This window comes from Diabrotica undecimpunctata, chromosome 5 (assembly GCF_040954645.1).
Source record: "Diabrotica undecimpunctata isolate CICGRU chromosome 5, icDiaUnde3, whole genome shotgun sequence".
Lineage (NCBI taxonomy): Eukaryota > Metazoa > Arthropoda > Insecta > Coleoptera > Chrysomelidae > Diabrotica > Diabrotica undecimpunctata.
In genome coordinates this window covers 157,323,790-157,340,527 of record NC_092807.1, presented here as the reverse complement: position 1 = coordinate 157,340,527, position 16,738 = coordinate 157,323,790, and the positions used below count along the sequence as shown (strand labels likewise).

Below are 16,738 nucleotides of genomic sequence, written 5' to 3'. Positions count from 1 at the left end.
AAAGATATTCTTAATATAAAAAAATGATATGAATATTGTTTATGTAAAATATAAGGGAAAAAACTTATAGACAAAAAATCAAATTGTGACTATAAATTATTAAAAAAAAAACGCAAGGTAAAAATACGAGTATTTTTTCATCTATTCGTCATCTATTAACCCCCCCGTATGTCTTAAAAGTTTCAGATATCTGCGAAAAATTTTGCCGTGAAATCGATGATTTTTGCCTAACCAGACTGGGCTAATAGGCAACTGGCACGCATGAAATTGTGGCAAAGAGATTTTTCTTTAGTTTTTGGACGACCCATGTAATAATATCTATAACTTTATTAATATAACTATTTTTTTAAAAATAAAACTTTTGAATAGCATACATATAATAATATAATGAAATTTCGTTTAAAAAATAGCTTAGGTGGTATTCTGTTTTGTTGGTGTGGATAGGGAGGAAGGACGATCGGTAAAGAGGGCGGCAAAATTGTATTTTCATCCTATTTCCCTAATTCTGTATTTCCTTAATTCTCCTAGTTCCTATCTGGCTCACCAATCTAATTTTTTATTCATGCCATTATTTACTTAGCTCTATTTGTATTTCTTCAAACGTTTTATCTTTCGTATCTGGCAATAAAAAGAAAAAAACAAAAAAGTTAAATAAACCTGCTATAAAATAAACGAACATAGCCAAATATTCACCAACATTTATAGATAAAAATGGATAACTGAATCGTACTATAAAAATAACTATACTTTCCCCTACCATACTAGTTCCGAAACCTAAAGATCTCAGATCAGTGGTAAAAAGTTCGTTACATAAAGATATCGGGATAAATCCGTATCCTATACCGTACCCAATTATAAATAAAACAGTTAATACAATAGGTAGCCAACCTAAATTCTCTGTAAGCGAAGATTGTATTTGTATCAAATAAAACAGTATGCTACTAACCAACATGCAGAAACTGCAGAACGAGCTAGAAAACAATATTAACTTTCTAGCACCAAACCTATTATATAGATATCCTACAACAAAATAAACCATCAATTGTGCACCTCCGATAATAATACCAATTGTATCAGTAGACATACCAGAATTTGAATAGTTGAATATCAAAGCAGAAAATGTCAGCAATGTGGAAATACCACATGTTTGTTGACCAACACAAAGTAGTAAAGATAAGAATAAAGCTTTTCTAGATGCTCTGGTTTTAAACATATCTAATAGACTTGATTGTTTTCTTGTACCTTGAACAAAATTTTCTATCTGAGCATACTCTATCATAATCTCTTCGTTTGTTTTGGTATTTCTCAGTAGTTTTAGTGCACTAAGTGCTTCATTATCTTTTCCTTTTGAAGCTAAATAAATCGGAGATTCGACAATAACAAAAGGTTCTAGTATTAAATGTATTACAGCTGGTATAGCAATTATTAGAGTATAGAGTTTTACACTAGTATAAGCTCCTATAATATACGTAATGAAGATTCCGGTGGGTGCTGCCATACCCAGAATCAATCCTATTTTGGTTCTATTTGAAATTTCCGAAATTTCAATATTATATACCGAAACACTAATGTAAATCCCACTTATATTAAACCCTAATATTATTAATGATATAATATAAATATACATAGATTTTGCAAATGCTAGGACGAATAGCATGCTAACTATACTTAAACCCGAATAACGCATAGTCCTTTTACGTCCTATCCAATTTGATACTTTAGCCATTATAATAAATCCACCTGCAACGCCGACAAATTGACATGATGCTATTATTGCTACTTCCACAGTACTTATGGGTTTTTCAAATGGGTTAATATTTGTATCATTCGAGAGCAGTTTCGGTAATACTGGTGCTGCCCATGATAAACAGCTTCCCAAGGTGATTAATAGCAGGTTCGCTAAAAAAATTATTTATATTAAAATTCGTTATACTCGAATTGTTTTCATTACATATTTAACCAGTAATGAACGCAGTGGGAATATTGTCAGGTAGTTACAAACCTTTGTAACTATCTGACTTTGTCCTGAAGATATGGACTCTCACTGAACATTACGAAAACAATAAAGCGTTTATTCGAAAAAAAAATTTCAAATAAATATTCTGAAGGGGAAAAGACAGTTAAGATTTGATTTCACGTATAGTGCTTCTTTATATCCGCTTATACGTATTTCACCCTAAAAGTAATCTTCAGAACGACTATTCATAGACGCTCTGAACCTGAAAATAAATCTTTCCTGTCTTGGTAGAAGCAACTCTAACATGGCTTCGTATGCACGCAAATAGCGTCATCTGATAATAAATCCATAAACAAATTTTTCGTAATAAGCGGATATACAGACGCACTTTACGTGAAATCAAACCTTAACTCTCTTTTCCCTTTTATTCCGGAATACTCTTTATGAGTTCTAGAAACCAATTTGATCAGGATTTTTGCTTAGTTGACGAGATATGTTGTGGAATGGAATTTTAGATTCCCCATGTCTCTAATAACATCTTTATCAATGGCTGTTTTGCCTTGCAATTCTTAGAAGGCACAGATTAAAGCAGAAATCTGAATTGGTTTCGAAAAATTAGTTTACGGATTTAAAATATTCCGAGTTTAGCAAAAATTACAAACATTTGGTTCTTAAGGGGTTATATAAGGTCAGTAGGGGTAATGGGCGACACTTATTCCATTTCAAATATATTAAGATATCTTGGGAACAATTAGTGTGATTAAATTTTTCGTATATTTTTATGTGATCGAGGGGAGATACTCCTTCAAGAAATTATGACTTTCAACATATATTTGTGTAAAGCAAGTACTCTATCATTTTTTTAAAATCTTAAGTCAAATGTCCTCATTTGCCCCAATTTACAGGTTAAATGAAGACTGCTATTTTTTCCCAATTTAACTGACCTATAAAATAAAATGGGTAAATGAAGACAAAACCTCATCATTTAATGAATATAGAAAAATATTAAAACCGATAATTTCTATTACTAGTTTATTCATAAATTAAACGTACATTGTCAGCTAAGTGATTAACTAAATTTAAAACGAAAAAAATTAAATAAAAACCATACTATTTGTGAGAAATCTTCGACTCTTTCCAAGCTTGTTCAATGTCCTTAATAGAAGGGTATAATGTTACGGGATTTTTGCCTTCTGAAAATACCTCCATTATAATTGATTCTACCGCTACATTCTCAATCTTCAGATGCATTGGCCATCTGAAAGAACTTCCTAGTCGATCTAAAAATGTCATTTTCACTTCTTTATCGGAAAAAATTTCCGATACCAGACCTACATACCATACTTTCGAGTAAATCTTAGCAACTATTATTGCAGCCTGATAGTTGGGAAATATTACTCGTGGATTATCTGTTCTTCTCGCTGCGCTTTTTCTCGCCTTAATTTAATCGTATTTTTCTGCAACGAACTAACATTTCCTTTTAAAAAATTTCCAGGCGTATCATCGTCGGTATCATAATTCAAGCTTATATCGCTAATGCTATGTCTCATATTCTCTTGCATTTCTTTTTCCAAATCTTCGTTGGTATAAGATTCGCTTTCTGAAATATTTTTCTTTAGAACCTTTTTCTTTGTTCTAGTTTGTGGAGTTTTATCTTCTTTGCCTGTTTTTCGTTTTGTAACTTTACTTTTTCTTCTCTCTTCTTCTTGGCGCAGTCGTTCTAAAACCTCTTCGGAAGTTAAAACTTCTCCATATTGAAGTTGCTTAAGCCGTATTTGTCTTTCTTTGAATGGTGTTGGAGTAACCGATCTTTCTACATTCGTCTTTAATTTATTTACTAAGAAATCAATTACATTTCGTTTAGCGGCATTATCATTTGTTAATTCGCTTATGGAAACGTAGGAACCAGAAGTCATTTGACTGGTATCAGCATTTTCCAAATTTGTGGTTAATGTGTCCTCAGCAGTATATGTTTTTTAATGGTAGATTTGTACCTAGGTAACGCAACTTGGTCATAATCATCGTCTGGAAATTTACTTTGGTCCACTGGCAAAGAACCTGTACCAACAAATCCAGGATCGATGATATCCGGAGTTAGATATTTTATCCATAAGTCTTTGATGGTAATAGAAAAATTTTTTTTTGACATTTTGTTCTTTCTTATTAATAACACCCAAACATTTTCTCATTTCTGTGAGTAATATTCTATTCCATCCTGTGTTTAAAGGACTAAAAACAGAAAAATCTAGAGGCTGCAGTCTGTGCGTTATTCCATCGTGCAGTTTATCTTGGTAAGACTGCACTTTCTTGAAAAATTATGTGAGGTGGTAAATAAGAACCATCAGCGCTAATGCAACAGTTGACTGATATATTTTCACGACCTGAGCCATGAATGCGTTGATAAAGCGCTTTATTTTTTTGGCCAATACCCTTAATTTTGGAGGGATCCGTACAAAATCCAGACTCGTCGCAGTTGAAGAAAAGCTCGGGTATTTGATCAAATAAAGTTTTCATTTACAATTTGTTGCAATTTATTGTAATGGTCTGCTACAACAAAAGGATCAGAAGACAGGGCCCTTTTATTTTGCAAACTTTGTGGTTTCTTTAATGATAATCGAGGATGTCGATTCATAAAACCAATCTTGATAGGGTTTATTTTGGCTAAAAGGAGTGGAAATCTTTAAATGCTTTTTATAAACTGATTCTGAGCAACCGAAAGATAGATTGGACTGTCAGAAAAACTAATGAGGAAGTACTAAGGACGGTCTACAAAGATAGAAAATTACTTAAGACAGTTAAAGATCGGAAAATGTCTTATTTGGGACACGTAGTGAAGAAAAATCAATATAGATTATTACAACTGATCCTTAAAGGCAAAATAGAAGGACGTATGAATGTAGAAAGAACACAGGTTTCTTGGTTAAAAAAATTCGTGAATGATATGGCACGTGCTGAAGAAGATTTAAGCCGGACTCTAGTTATCAACATTATTTAAAAATATATTGTGCTTACCTGTAAAACAACATATATATACATAATAAATTGAGCGGGTTTTCATATTATCGGTAAAATCCGTACTTAGTTGGTGATATAGCCATTTTTTGAATCTGTTATCAGCCATTTTTATGAACGTACTTCAAAAATTGTTGTAATGACTTAACAATATTTACAGTGCGGAGTATTTATTATTTCATGCCATACAAATAATAGGTACATAAAAATTGTAATCAAAATATTTCATGTTAATTAGCATAAGTTTTAAAGATAACTGTATTTTATTAAAATATTTTTTACGCAGTATTAGAAGCAAATGGTATATCTATATCGGTCTTTTACCTCTAAGAAATGTTAAATTTGTTTAAATCGTCACAAAAAAATGAAAAAACATTCTTATAATTTTAAATAAAATGCAAATTTTATTCCATGTAATTTGTTTTCGTTGTATAAATAAATTCTTACGACTTACAATATTTATGTTTTGAAAGTACGGATCAAAGTTTCGTTATCTTGCAACAGACAATCCCGCTTTGAAAGATGGCGGTTAGTAAACAAGCCGAAAAAGTAGTCTGCGAATATTGTAAGAAAACGGCAGGAAACGCTAGTATGCTATCCCATAAACGCCGATCGTAGGGACAATCAAATTCAATTACTGGGGATTTTGGTTGAGGAAATAAAAATTGATGTTTATCCATCAAAATATAGGTTACCTATACTAGCGAGAAATCCATGACCAAAGAAAATTTAAAAGATACGGCAACACTGCAGTTGACAAATAAACACAAACCTCCGATTGGTTCTAATTTAAACCTTTATCGAATCATGTGCCATAAATGGCAGAAACCAAAAAAATAATTGGGTGAAAGGAAATCTTAGAAGATCAGAAAATGATACAAAATTTACTGGTTCTGAAAATTTACCTTCTTCGATTTTACAATTAGAAACTCCGGTCAATTTTTTTAAGTTTCTCTCTCCTGATAGTCTTGTATGACATATCGCAGACCAATCAAATTTATACTGAGTGCAACAACGTCCAGATAAACAAGCTAATATAAAAAATATGAAATAGAACAATTTATAGGAATTACTATTTACATGTCGATAATTCAACTTCCATCAGCAAGACACTATTGGAATGCCAATATTGGCCACCGAACAGTTAGCGATGTGATGAGCTGTAACAGATTCGAAGAAATAAAACGTTTCTTGCATTTCACTAACAATGACATGATTGAAAATGATCAGCCTGGACATAACAGATTATTCAAAATTAAACCTGTTCTGGGCCAAATCAAAGAACGACTACGCATGGTTCCGAAAGAAGAATTTCTAGCTCTTGACAAACAGATTATACCAACAAAAGCGACCTTGGGACGATTATAGCAACCTTGGGACAGATCGGTGTTTGGACCATTAAAAAAATTTATTAGCAGCTAGATCGATAGCTGAATGAAAACTTTTCCAGAAGTTACAATGACAATTTATAACATTCCATCAATTGTTGGAAATGCTTTGCCGTTAGCTTTAACTCAAAAAAATATACTTTTTACTGATGAAGATTTTCTGCCATCATCCTTTACAGATAGACCTGAGTCGCAAAAAAATATGCAGCTTCAGTCACAAGCAGCCACACAAAATACACGAACACCACCAAGTACGTCACCACAAGCTATCAACAAGGAACATCAAGATCCACAACCTTCAACTTCTCGCGCTTTAGTTACAGGACTTATTAGTCCTAAAGGTGTTCGTCCTATACCTAAAGCTCAACTCAGAAAAAATACTGCACAAAGTAGGAAACGAAGACATACGGCCAATTTGACGAACACGTCTGAAACGCAAGTATTATTACAGCAAGAGCAACTGAGATACTTAAAAGCTAATAAAAAAGGAGAACAAAAAGTCAAAAGGACAATTGTTTCAAAAGAAAGCGATGACCAAAATGAAGAATGTTTCTGCATTACAGGTTGTGATTCGTACACTAATTCAAAATCAAAAGAGAAATGAGTGCAATGCGTAGACTGTAAGGAGTGAGCGCATGAACTTTGCAGTGACGGTTGTCCAATTTTTTATGCATACATTGCCAGTCCGATTAGTCTAATAACTGATTTAAATTAACTTCTTTGAAAAGTATGAAAGTTACTAGTGTAACAATTTGCCTCTGCCATGTAACAACTTACCCAATAAGGGGGTAATTTGATACAATTTGTAAGATTAGACAAATATATAATATTTTCCTAAAAGTTGCAAGTTTGTTGTAAATCTAATATTTAAAATAATTATATCCAAGGGAGTGCTTCTTCCACCAATTTTTATGAAGTGCCTATTTTACATATTAAATACACAACAAAATAAAATGTAAAAATTGTAACAACTAACCCCGGCCTCCCCTACTTCTATTCTCCTTTTTCTATTGACCTTTTATAAGCCATTTGCTTGCTCATTGACCGGTTGCCGGTTGTTGCATCGATTGAAGATTGTCAGTCAATCTTTTGCGTGGTCGGCCGATACATCGTCCACCCATTTGGTGAATTTTCCCTTGTTATTTTAACAACTCTGGTATTCACCATTCTACTAGTGTCATTATTTCATTCTTCTTTTCTGTTTAGTGGTACTTGTTTATATACTGTACATTATATTTTGTTGTGATCTCATCAATTCTTAATAGACTTCTCAGCATCTTTCCTTTCCTTTCTCATTTTTGCAGTTTCTAACATCCTCTGCCTTTTGGCTGTTTGGTATTGTTTCTAATGCATGCGTGATTATTAGTCTTATACTGACTTTGTATACTCTTGATTTCATCTTACAATATGTCAGTTCTAAAGCTGTCTCGCCTCCTTGTGGTTCACCATAGGTAATCTAAATGACCATGCAACAAACAAAAAACAAATCTGACAATAAGATCAAAAATTCGAGTGTGTCAAATAAACATTGAAGTCAGTAGACGAAGCAATAGCGAATACATCAGCAAGTTTATTGCAAAAAACAAAATTGACATAGCTACAGTTTAGGAAGGTGACGACTTAATTACCCACAATATGACATTGCCACCTACTGTAGAACATAAAAAATGTTAGTACTATATATTCTTACTTATCTCAAGAACTCTTTATTATCTTACTCATTTAAAAAATTCATAAAAAGAGAAAGTATGAAAAAACGTATGGGTGAAGCATGTAAGATATTAAAAACAGCTGTAAATACTGAAAAACCAAAACAAAGCCATGTTATGTTTATGGACAATTTGTTGTTGCTGAGAAAACAAACTTTCGATGAAATGGATCGAATTTGCTGTAATGAATCAAATTGATAATTTGTTGTTCAGGGAGATCCTGAAGCATGGATCCTGGAGAAACAATCGAAGCAACAGCATCCCACTAATTATCTTAGTCAACAGTAACCTTCTTACACAAATCAGATCATTACCGATCAACCTTCTTTTACTACTACTACAGACTTCTATGTTGAGCTGTTCTTAGTAGGCGTTCAATATTTACCTCTCATTATTCTCGAAGATTTCTCAGCCACGATAGTCTTTTCCTTCCTAGTCCTTTTTTTTCCTCGATCTTTCCTTTTACTATTAGTTGAGCATATTGGTACTTATTATTTCTCAGCATGTGTCCTAGGTATGAATGAGGTTTTTCTAACTTTCACTGTGTTGAAAAGTTTTCGGTCCTTGCCTATTCTCTGCAGCACTTATTCGTTTAAGGTATGCGATGTCTATGTAGATCCATATTTTAAAGATCTTTAGTTTGTTTGTGGTCGATCTATTAAGGCTCCACATTTCAACTGCATAGAGAAGAGTCGACCAGACGTATACCTTGATAAACGTAGTCAAAGTTTCCAGTTTTACTCGAGAATCCATAGCAGTCCTTTTATTTTTTCTAAAACTTTTGTGACACGTTCTATTCTCATTCTTATTACTAAATTAGGATTTAGATTGCTGTTACTCAAACATTCCAGGTACTTGAACTTTAAGAAGGACTGGATAACAGATCACGGACTAGAACTCCCAGCAGAGAAGACAAAAGCCATCATTCGAAAGGGTAAACGGAAAAGACAAGGGACGGAACTCCAATGTACAGAGGTATAGCTAACAACAAAGAAATGCATCAAATATTTGGTTGTGACGCTACATGCGATATTTACTTATAGCCAGCCTCATTACTTACAACCTTACCTACTTATAAGTATCGTCTGAGGATCTGCTATTAAAATTAATGATTTTTCCAATTTCAGCTAACAAAATCATAAAAAAATTACTCAATTTTGATTTCAAGATCTATCAATATCGACGAAAATAAAAAACTGTAGAGCTATTTAAAAATTTATTATCACAAACATAAACTTAAAATAAAAATAAAAGTAAAATAAAATAAAATAAATACAAAAAATAAATAATAAAATAAATTGTGACAATTTTTTTTTCGCCACTGTTTTTTGTTTTTAAAATACAGTTTTAACTACTTTATTTCACTATACTAACATACCACCAGACAAAATTTGAAAAGTCTATAAAAAAACAATATGTTATTTAAATTAATATTCAAAATAATAATACAGAAATCAACATTGTTTAATTTTATTTAAGTTTGTTACACAATTTATCAGCCTTCTTACAGTTATTACTCCCTTTACTAAATTATTATCTTTATTATGAGACACAAGATGTAATGAACTCATGGGCCTGAAGTTGAGTGTTGTACTGATATGCCTCCTAATGATGTGAATTAGTTACCTGAGGTTGCTACTATTAAGGCTCAGAATTTTTTGAACTTTGAAAAGTATTTATTCTTTCTTCGTGATTTTAGCTTCACGCTATGAAGTTCTCTGAAGTTCGGTGAATACATCAATAATATCCACTTCGCCGATGACACTGTGTTACTAGCAACCAGCCTAAATGATCTACAAGCCTTACTAGACCGATTGAGAACTGTGAGCGTAACATACGGACTAGACCTTAATATTAAGAAAACTAAATTTATGGTTGTCAGCCGTGCAAATTTAGATCCCCGGGCACTAATAGCAGGTAGCGAAGAAATCCAGAGAGTCGACAGATTCACTTACCTCTGAACTACCCTCAATTTACAATGGGAATACGCTCAAGAGATTAGATCCAAAATTGAAATGGCACAATCTACATTTATCAAGTTGAGATCCTTGCTGTGCTGCAGTGATCTCAGTTTGGGAACCAAGATGCGGATAGAGAGGTGCTACATTCTTCCAGTGTTACTCTATGGAGTTGAAGTGGAAGTTGGAGTAGATGTGGATCTACAGGAGGATACTAAAAATATCGTATGTTGAGGTCCTACAGCGTATGAGAAAAGAAAAAGAAGTGCTTAATTTAGTGAAACAACCCAAGCTTGAGTACCTCGTCAACGTGATATGAAACGAAGAAAAATACCGAATTTTTGCACTCGTTATGCAGGGTAAAGTATTTGGATACAGACGTGGTCTATTTTTTTACACATATCTTCTAGTGGATATCCAGGTACCTTCGCATTCATCAAAAATATTTTTCCTTCTTTTTCTTTTTCTTTTTAGTTTCATGTTTTTTCAATTTTCTCATATTTAAAATTTCTTTTCTTGATTTATTCTTCTGTACCTGTCATCTTATCATACATCTGAAGTATACCTGAGATAGGATGTGGTCTGAACCGCAGCACGCAGGTCTTTATACATACAAAATGCTTGTTGCCTATTGCTTTTCTATCACGACGTAGTTAAAGGCTACCCTAACATTTCTATTAGACCTAGAGTGTTTATTAAGCTGTCAGTCATAGTGTAATCTAGCGAACGAAGTACTAGCAAACTCAAAATTATCAAAAACTTCATGAGAAATACACTGTGATAGAAGAGACTTTCTAATTTAAGTATATCAATTCAACAAAAACAAGCTCCCTTTATCAAATTTAATGACATCATCAGTATCTTTGCAGCTCTAAGGATTAAATTTTAAGGTACAACATATGACACATTTTGCATAGTTAACCAAATTGCAAGTTAGAATACAACCAAACTATTTTTATTACCTATGTATAATATAAGTGATTTTCAATTAATATAGGTGTAATGTATATAGTCACAGTATCTTAATATATTTTTCAATGTAGTTACGTTGATTGTTGGTAGGCATTTATTGTATCGTGGAATCAGTTTTTCGATGCCGGTGTTGTAGTCCTCTACCACCAAACGCCTGAGCCAGGATATCACTTTATCTTTGACCTTGCTCTTCGTCGATTTTAAACTCCTATTCACCCAAGAACTCGAGCGTGCTCGAAAATTTCTCATTGTATACGTTGAAGTCCTTCCTGAGTTCTTGTTGATGCATGAGGCCGAGCATTGTCGTGAATTGGAAACACCTTCGTCGACATGCCACGTCGTTTATTCTGTAATGCACGTTTTAGGCTTTGAACGGTTTCGCAATAGGTTTCTGAATGTATTGTTTCACTTCTAGGTATAAAATCTACGTGAATTAAATTATGATATTTTAAACACTGCATATTTTACATTTGGCGGGATTTTCAATGGGCGTCGTCATTTCGAAATGTTATAGAACAGACTCGTAACTACACGGTAATGAGACTTAATGTGAAAGAGATATAGCCCAGTCTGGTTAAAAGAAAGATCGAAAAATTTTTCGTAGATATCTGAAGCTTTTAAGACATAGGTGGCGGTTACTAGATGATGAATATATGAAAAGGTACTTGTATTTTAACCTTGCGTTTTTTTTTAAACAGTAATTTATGGTCACAATTTGGTTTTTTGTCTGAAAGTTTTTTCCATTATATTTTGCGTAAACAATATTTATATCATTTTTTTATATCAAGAACATCTTTATTTTTCCGTTTTTTAAATTAAAATTGATAAATAATTTACGGAGAAATTTGCAAAAAAGTAGTTTATTTGCACTAATCTATAAATTTTATTAATTTTTTAATTAACAAAATAAAATGTTATTAATACATTTGAACATCGAGGAATTAACGTCTTTCAAATTTGTGCGAAATTTCCCCGCGGTCGGTCAAATAGTTTAATTTGTTTATCCCTGACGCTAAATATTTAAACTATTGAACTTGCTCTATTATTGATGCTAGACACATTTAGCAAATTTTATAGGATTCTTTAAGACTTAAACTACCTCAGAAGTTAAATGCATATTGCGTTTTCATCGAAATTATTTACAAAATAAACGTTTGAAAAAAGGGTATGTTTTTTACTTATAAACAATTGTAATAACTTCTATATTTTCTAAGCTACAGACTTGTACGTATAACCATTAGATAGCTGGTAAAAAAACTCACATTAAAAAAAACCTTCTATGACCAATAGGAACGAAGTTAAGGACTATTTAAAAAAAATCATATCTCCATTGTTTATAAACATTAAGAAGTAAAATTGGCACAAATTTTGAATCAAAATCTAAACTTTATATTGAAACTTATAGCTATAAAATTTATCCAATTTTTCGATACTTACAGCCCTTCGAAACGAAGGTACTTTCGAAATATGGACATAGGAAAGTGGAGGGCATAACAGTTTCAGCTCCGTTTTTTTTTTTCGAAATCGGAACTTCAAATTGAAACACGTAGGAAAAATTTACATTATCTCGGCTTCCATTGCAGATAGAAGCCTCTTTTTTTTTAATCTGGGGTAGCTCGTCAAAATATGAATAACTACATCACAACTACAGTTTTCACTGGTCGGGAAATATGGAAAACCTCGGAAAAACTGAATCCATTTGAAATTCACCGTAGAAACTTACTTTTTTTTAATTTGGCTGGAATATTCTGTGGCAGTATTAATAATGATGACATAGTTTTCACCCCTCCCTGGAAATCTCGGAAAATCCCGGAAAATCAACATAATTATAATTAATATCAGGAATATAATAATATAATGTATAAAAAATTACCTGAAATTTAATTTATCAAATATATAAGTATTAGTACATCATTTATATAAAATGAAAAAATATATATGTTGATTTTCCGAGATTTGCAGGATTTACAGCAACATACTATTCCAGTCAAATTAAAGGAAAAAGTAAGTTTTTACAATGAATTTTAAATGTACTCAATTTTCCCGGGGTTTCCCATATTTCCCTGCCAGTGGAAACTATGTAGTTATTCATATTTCGAGGAGCTACCCCAGATTAAAAGAAAGAGGCTTCTAACTGCAATGAAAGCCGAGATAATGTGAATTTTCCCTACGTGTTTCAATTTGAAGTTCCGATTTCGAAAAAAAAACGAGCTGAAACAGTTATCCTCTCCACTTTCATACGTCGATCTTTCGAAAGTACCTTCCTTTCGAAGTGCTGTAAGTTTCGAAAAAATGGATAAATTTTATAGCTATAAGTTTCAATATAAATTTTAGATTTTTATTCAAAATTTGTGCAAATTTTACTTCTTAATGTTTATAAACAATGGAGATATGATTTTTTAAAAAATAGTCCCTTACTTCGTTCCTATTGTAAGTTATTCGTACCTATAAACATACCCCTTTTTCAAACGTTTATTTTGTAAATAATTTCGATGAAAACGCAATATGCATTTAACTTCTGAGATAGTTTAAGTCTTAAAGAATTCTATGAAATTTGCTAAATGTATCTAGCATCATTTGTAGGGCAAGTTCAATAGTTTAAATATTTAAATATAAGTTTTAATATTTAAATAGTTTAAATAAAAAGACGGTAATTTCTCGATGTTTAAATGTGTTAACATTTTATTTTGTTAATAAAAACATTAATAAAATATTTATCAATTTTAATTTAAAAAACGGGAAAAAGATATTCTTGATATAAAAAAATTATATGAATATTGTTTATGTAAAATATAAGGGAAAAAACTTATAGACAAAAAATCAAATTGTGACTATAAATTATTAAAAAAAAAAAACGCAAGGTAAAAATACGAGTATTTTTTCATCTATTCGTCATCTATTAACCCCAAAGTATGTCTTAGAAGCTTCAGATATCTGCGAAAAATTTTGCCGTGAAATTGATGATTTTTGCATAATCAGACTGGGCTAATAGGCAACTGACGGGCATGAAATTGTGGCGAAGAGATTGTTCTTTAGTTTTTGGACGACACATGTAATAATATCTATAACTTTATTAATATAACTTTTTTTTTTAAATAATACTTTTGAATAGCATACACATACAATGAAATTTCGTTTAAAAAATAGCTTAGGTGGTATTCTGTTTTGTTGGTGTGGATAGGGAGGAAGGGCGATCAGTAAAGAGGGCAGCAAAATTGTATTTTCATCCTATTTCCGTAATTCTGTATTTCCTTAATTCTCTTATTTCCTATCTGGCTCACCAATCTAATTTTTTATTCATGCCATTATTTACTTAGCTCTATTTGTATTTCTTCAAACGTTTTATCTTTAGTATCTGGTAATAAAAAGAAAAAAACAAAAAAGTTAAATACACCTGCTATAAAATAAACAAACATAGCCAAATATTCACCAACATTTATAGATAAAAATGGATAACTGAATCGTACTATAAAAATAACTATACTTTCCCCTACCATACTAGTTCCGAAACCTAAAGATCTCAGATCAGTGGTAAAAAGTTCGTTACATAAAGATATCGGGATAAATCCGTATCCTATACCGTACCCAATTATAAATAAAACAGTTAATAAAATAGGTAGCCAACCTAAATTCTCTGTAAGCGAAGATTGTATTTGTATCAAATAAAACAGTATGCTACTAAGCAACATGCAGAAACTGCAGAACGAGCTAGAAAACAATATTAACTTTCTAGCACCAAACCTATTATATAGGTATCCTACAACAAAATAAACCATCAATTGTGCACCTCCGATAATAATACCAATTGTATCAGTAGACAAACCAGAATTTGAATATTTGAATATCAAACCGGAAAATGTCAGCAATGTGGCAATACCACATGTTTGTTGACCAACACAAAGTAGTAAAGATAAGAATAAAGCTTTTCTAGATGCTCTGGTTTTAAACATATCTAATAGACTTGATTGTTTTCTTGTACCTTGAACAAAATTTTCTATCTGAGCATACTCTATCATAACCTCTTCGTTTGTTTTGGTATTTCTCAGTAGTTTTAGTGCACTAAGTGCTTCATTATTTTTTCCTTTTGAAGCTAAATAAATCGGAGATTCGACCATAACAAAAGGTCCCAATATTAAATGAATTACAGCTGGTATAGCAATTATTATAGTATAGAGTTTTACACTAGTATAAGCTCCTATAATATACGTAATGAAGATTCCAGTGGGTGCTGCCATACCCAGAATTAATCCTATTTTGGTTCTATTTGAAATTTCCGAAATTTCAATATTATATACCGAAACACTAATGTAAATCCCACTTATATTAAACCCCAATATTAGTAATGATATAATATAAATATACATAGATTTTGCAAATGCTAGGACCAATAGCATGCTAACTATACTTAAACCCGAATAACGCATAGTCCTTTTACGTCCTATCCAATTTGATACTTTAGCCATTATAATAAATCCACCTGCAACGCCGATAAATTGACATGATGCTATTATTGCTACTTGCATAGTACTTATGGGTTTTTCAAAAGGGTTAATATTTGTATCATTCGAGAGCAGTTTCGGTAATACTGGTGCTGCCCATGATAAACAGCTTCCCAAGGTGATTAATAGCAGGTTCGCTAAAAAAATTATTTATATTAAAATTCGTTATACTCGAATTGTTTTCATTACATATTTAACCAGTAATAAACGCAGTGGGAATATTGTCAGGTAGTTACAAACCTTTGTAACTACATGACTTTGTCCTGAAGATATGGACTTTCACTGAACATTACGAAAACAAAATGTATGATGATCTCTAAGAAGGAACAGCAAATTGAAAGAATCAGTGTGAATGGTCAAACAATAGAAAGAATAAATACATCTACCTTGACACACAGCAAAAAAACCTCATCATTTAATGCATATAGAAAAATATTAAAATCGATAATTTCTATTACTAGTTTATTCATAAATTAAACGGTACATTGTCAACTAAATGAATAACTAAATTTAAAATGAAAAAAATTAAATAAAAACCATACTATTTGTGAGAAATCTTCGACTCTTTCCAATCTTTCTTTTAGATGGCCAAGCAGATGCATTGGCCATTGGAATTCATTCATTCAATTGAAATGTCTGAAATATAAAATCAGTTCTAGGAAAAATAAGCTAGAACAACTTAACTGCTTTCTTTTTAAAAGAAATTCACAAGTTAAGATTTTAAAAATATATTAATACATTTATCGGATATGAAGATTACAAAGCTGTTAATTTTAACAAAATATATTCATACGAAAATCCAATAAAGAATTTTATACTATGACACTTTATTAAATTTCAGCACATTTTTGTCCTGCGAAAACCCAGTAAATCAATTTTAGGTTACACGAAGTACAACAATTTACTTTTTTGGGTCGGTAGTTCTGATCAGTTCACTCATGTCTGGACTTGATTACGGACGTTGCTTTCTCTAACAAGTATAGTTTGATGTTGAATTGTGATGAACTCTGTAGAAATTACTGGAGTCTAGATTTTAAATCTAGAAAAATTTTTATTTTGCACAATATAACTGTAAAACAAATTATGACTAGACTTGTCCTTTAAACTTCCAATAGAAAGGAACGAAAATTTAGCAAGAAATGTTTCTTTTCACTAGCTAACAACGAACGGATTCCAGTGTGCCAAAGTTTTTTACAAAAACGATGTGTATATCCCCAGATGATATAATAAATGCTGTAGCTAA

The 16,738-nt window shown here is 31.7% G+C and overlaps 1 protein-coding gene across 1 annotated transcript; it reads right to left on the bottom strand.

Annotated features, from left to right (window-relative positions):
• LOC140440858 (probable metabolite transport protein CsbC) lies at nucleotides 1-5,106 on the bottom strand. Its single transcript, XM_072531219.1, has 2 exons — nucleotides 4,970-5,106; nucleotides 1-1,899 (listed from the first exon to the last, which is right to left on the bottom strand). Exons 1-2 carry the CDS (start codon nucleotides 5,076-5,078, stop codon nucleotides 569-571), a joined length of 1,440 nt encoding a protein of 479 aa, XP_072387320.1. The 5' UTR covers nucleotides 5,079-5,106; the 3' UTR covers nucleotides 1-568.
• Nucleotides 5,107-16,738: the final 11,632 nt, after the last annotated feature.

Bases quoted from the DNA above. Each gene is read 5' to 3' on its own strand.
- LOC140440858 (XM_072531219.1), bottom strand. From the start codon at position 5,078: ATGGCTGATAACAGATTCAAAAAATGGCTATATCACCAACTAAGTACG. The intron at 1,900-4,969 runs GTAAGCACAATA...TAATTTTTTTAG, and splicing joins ATATATATGTTGTTTTACAG to CGAACCTGCTATTAATCACC.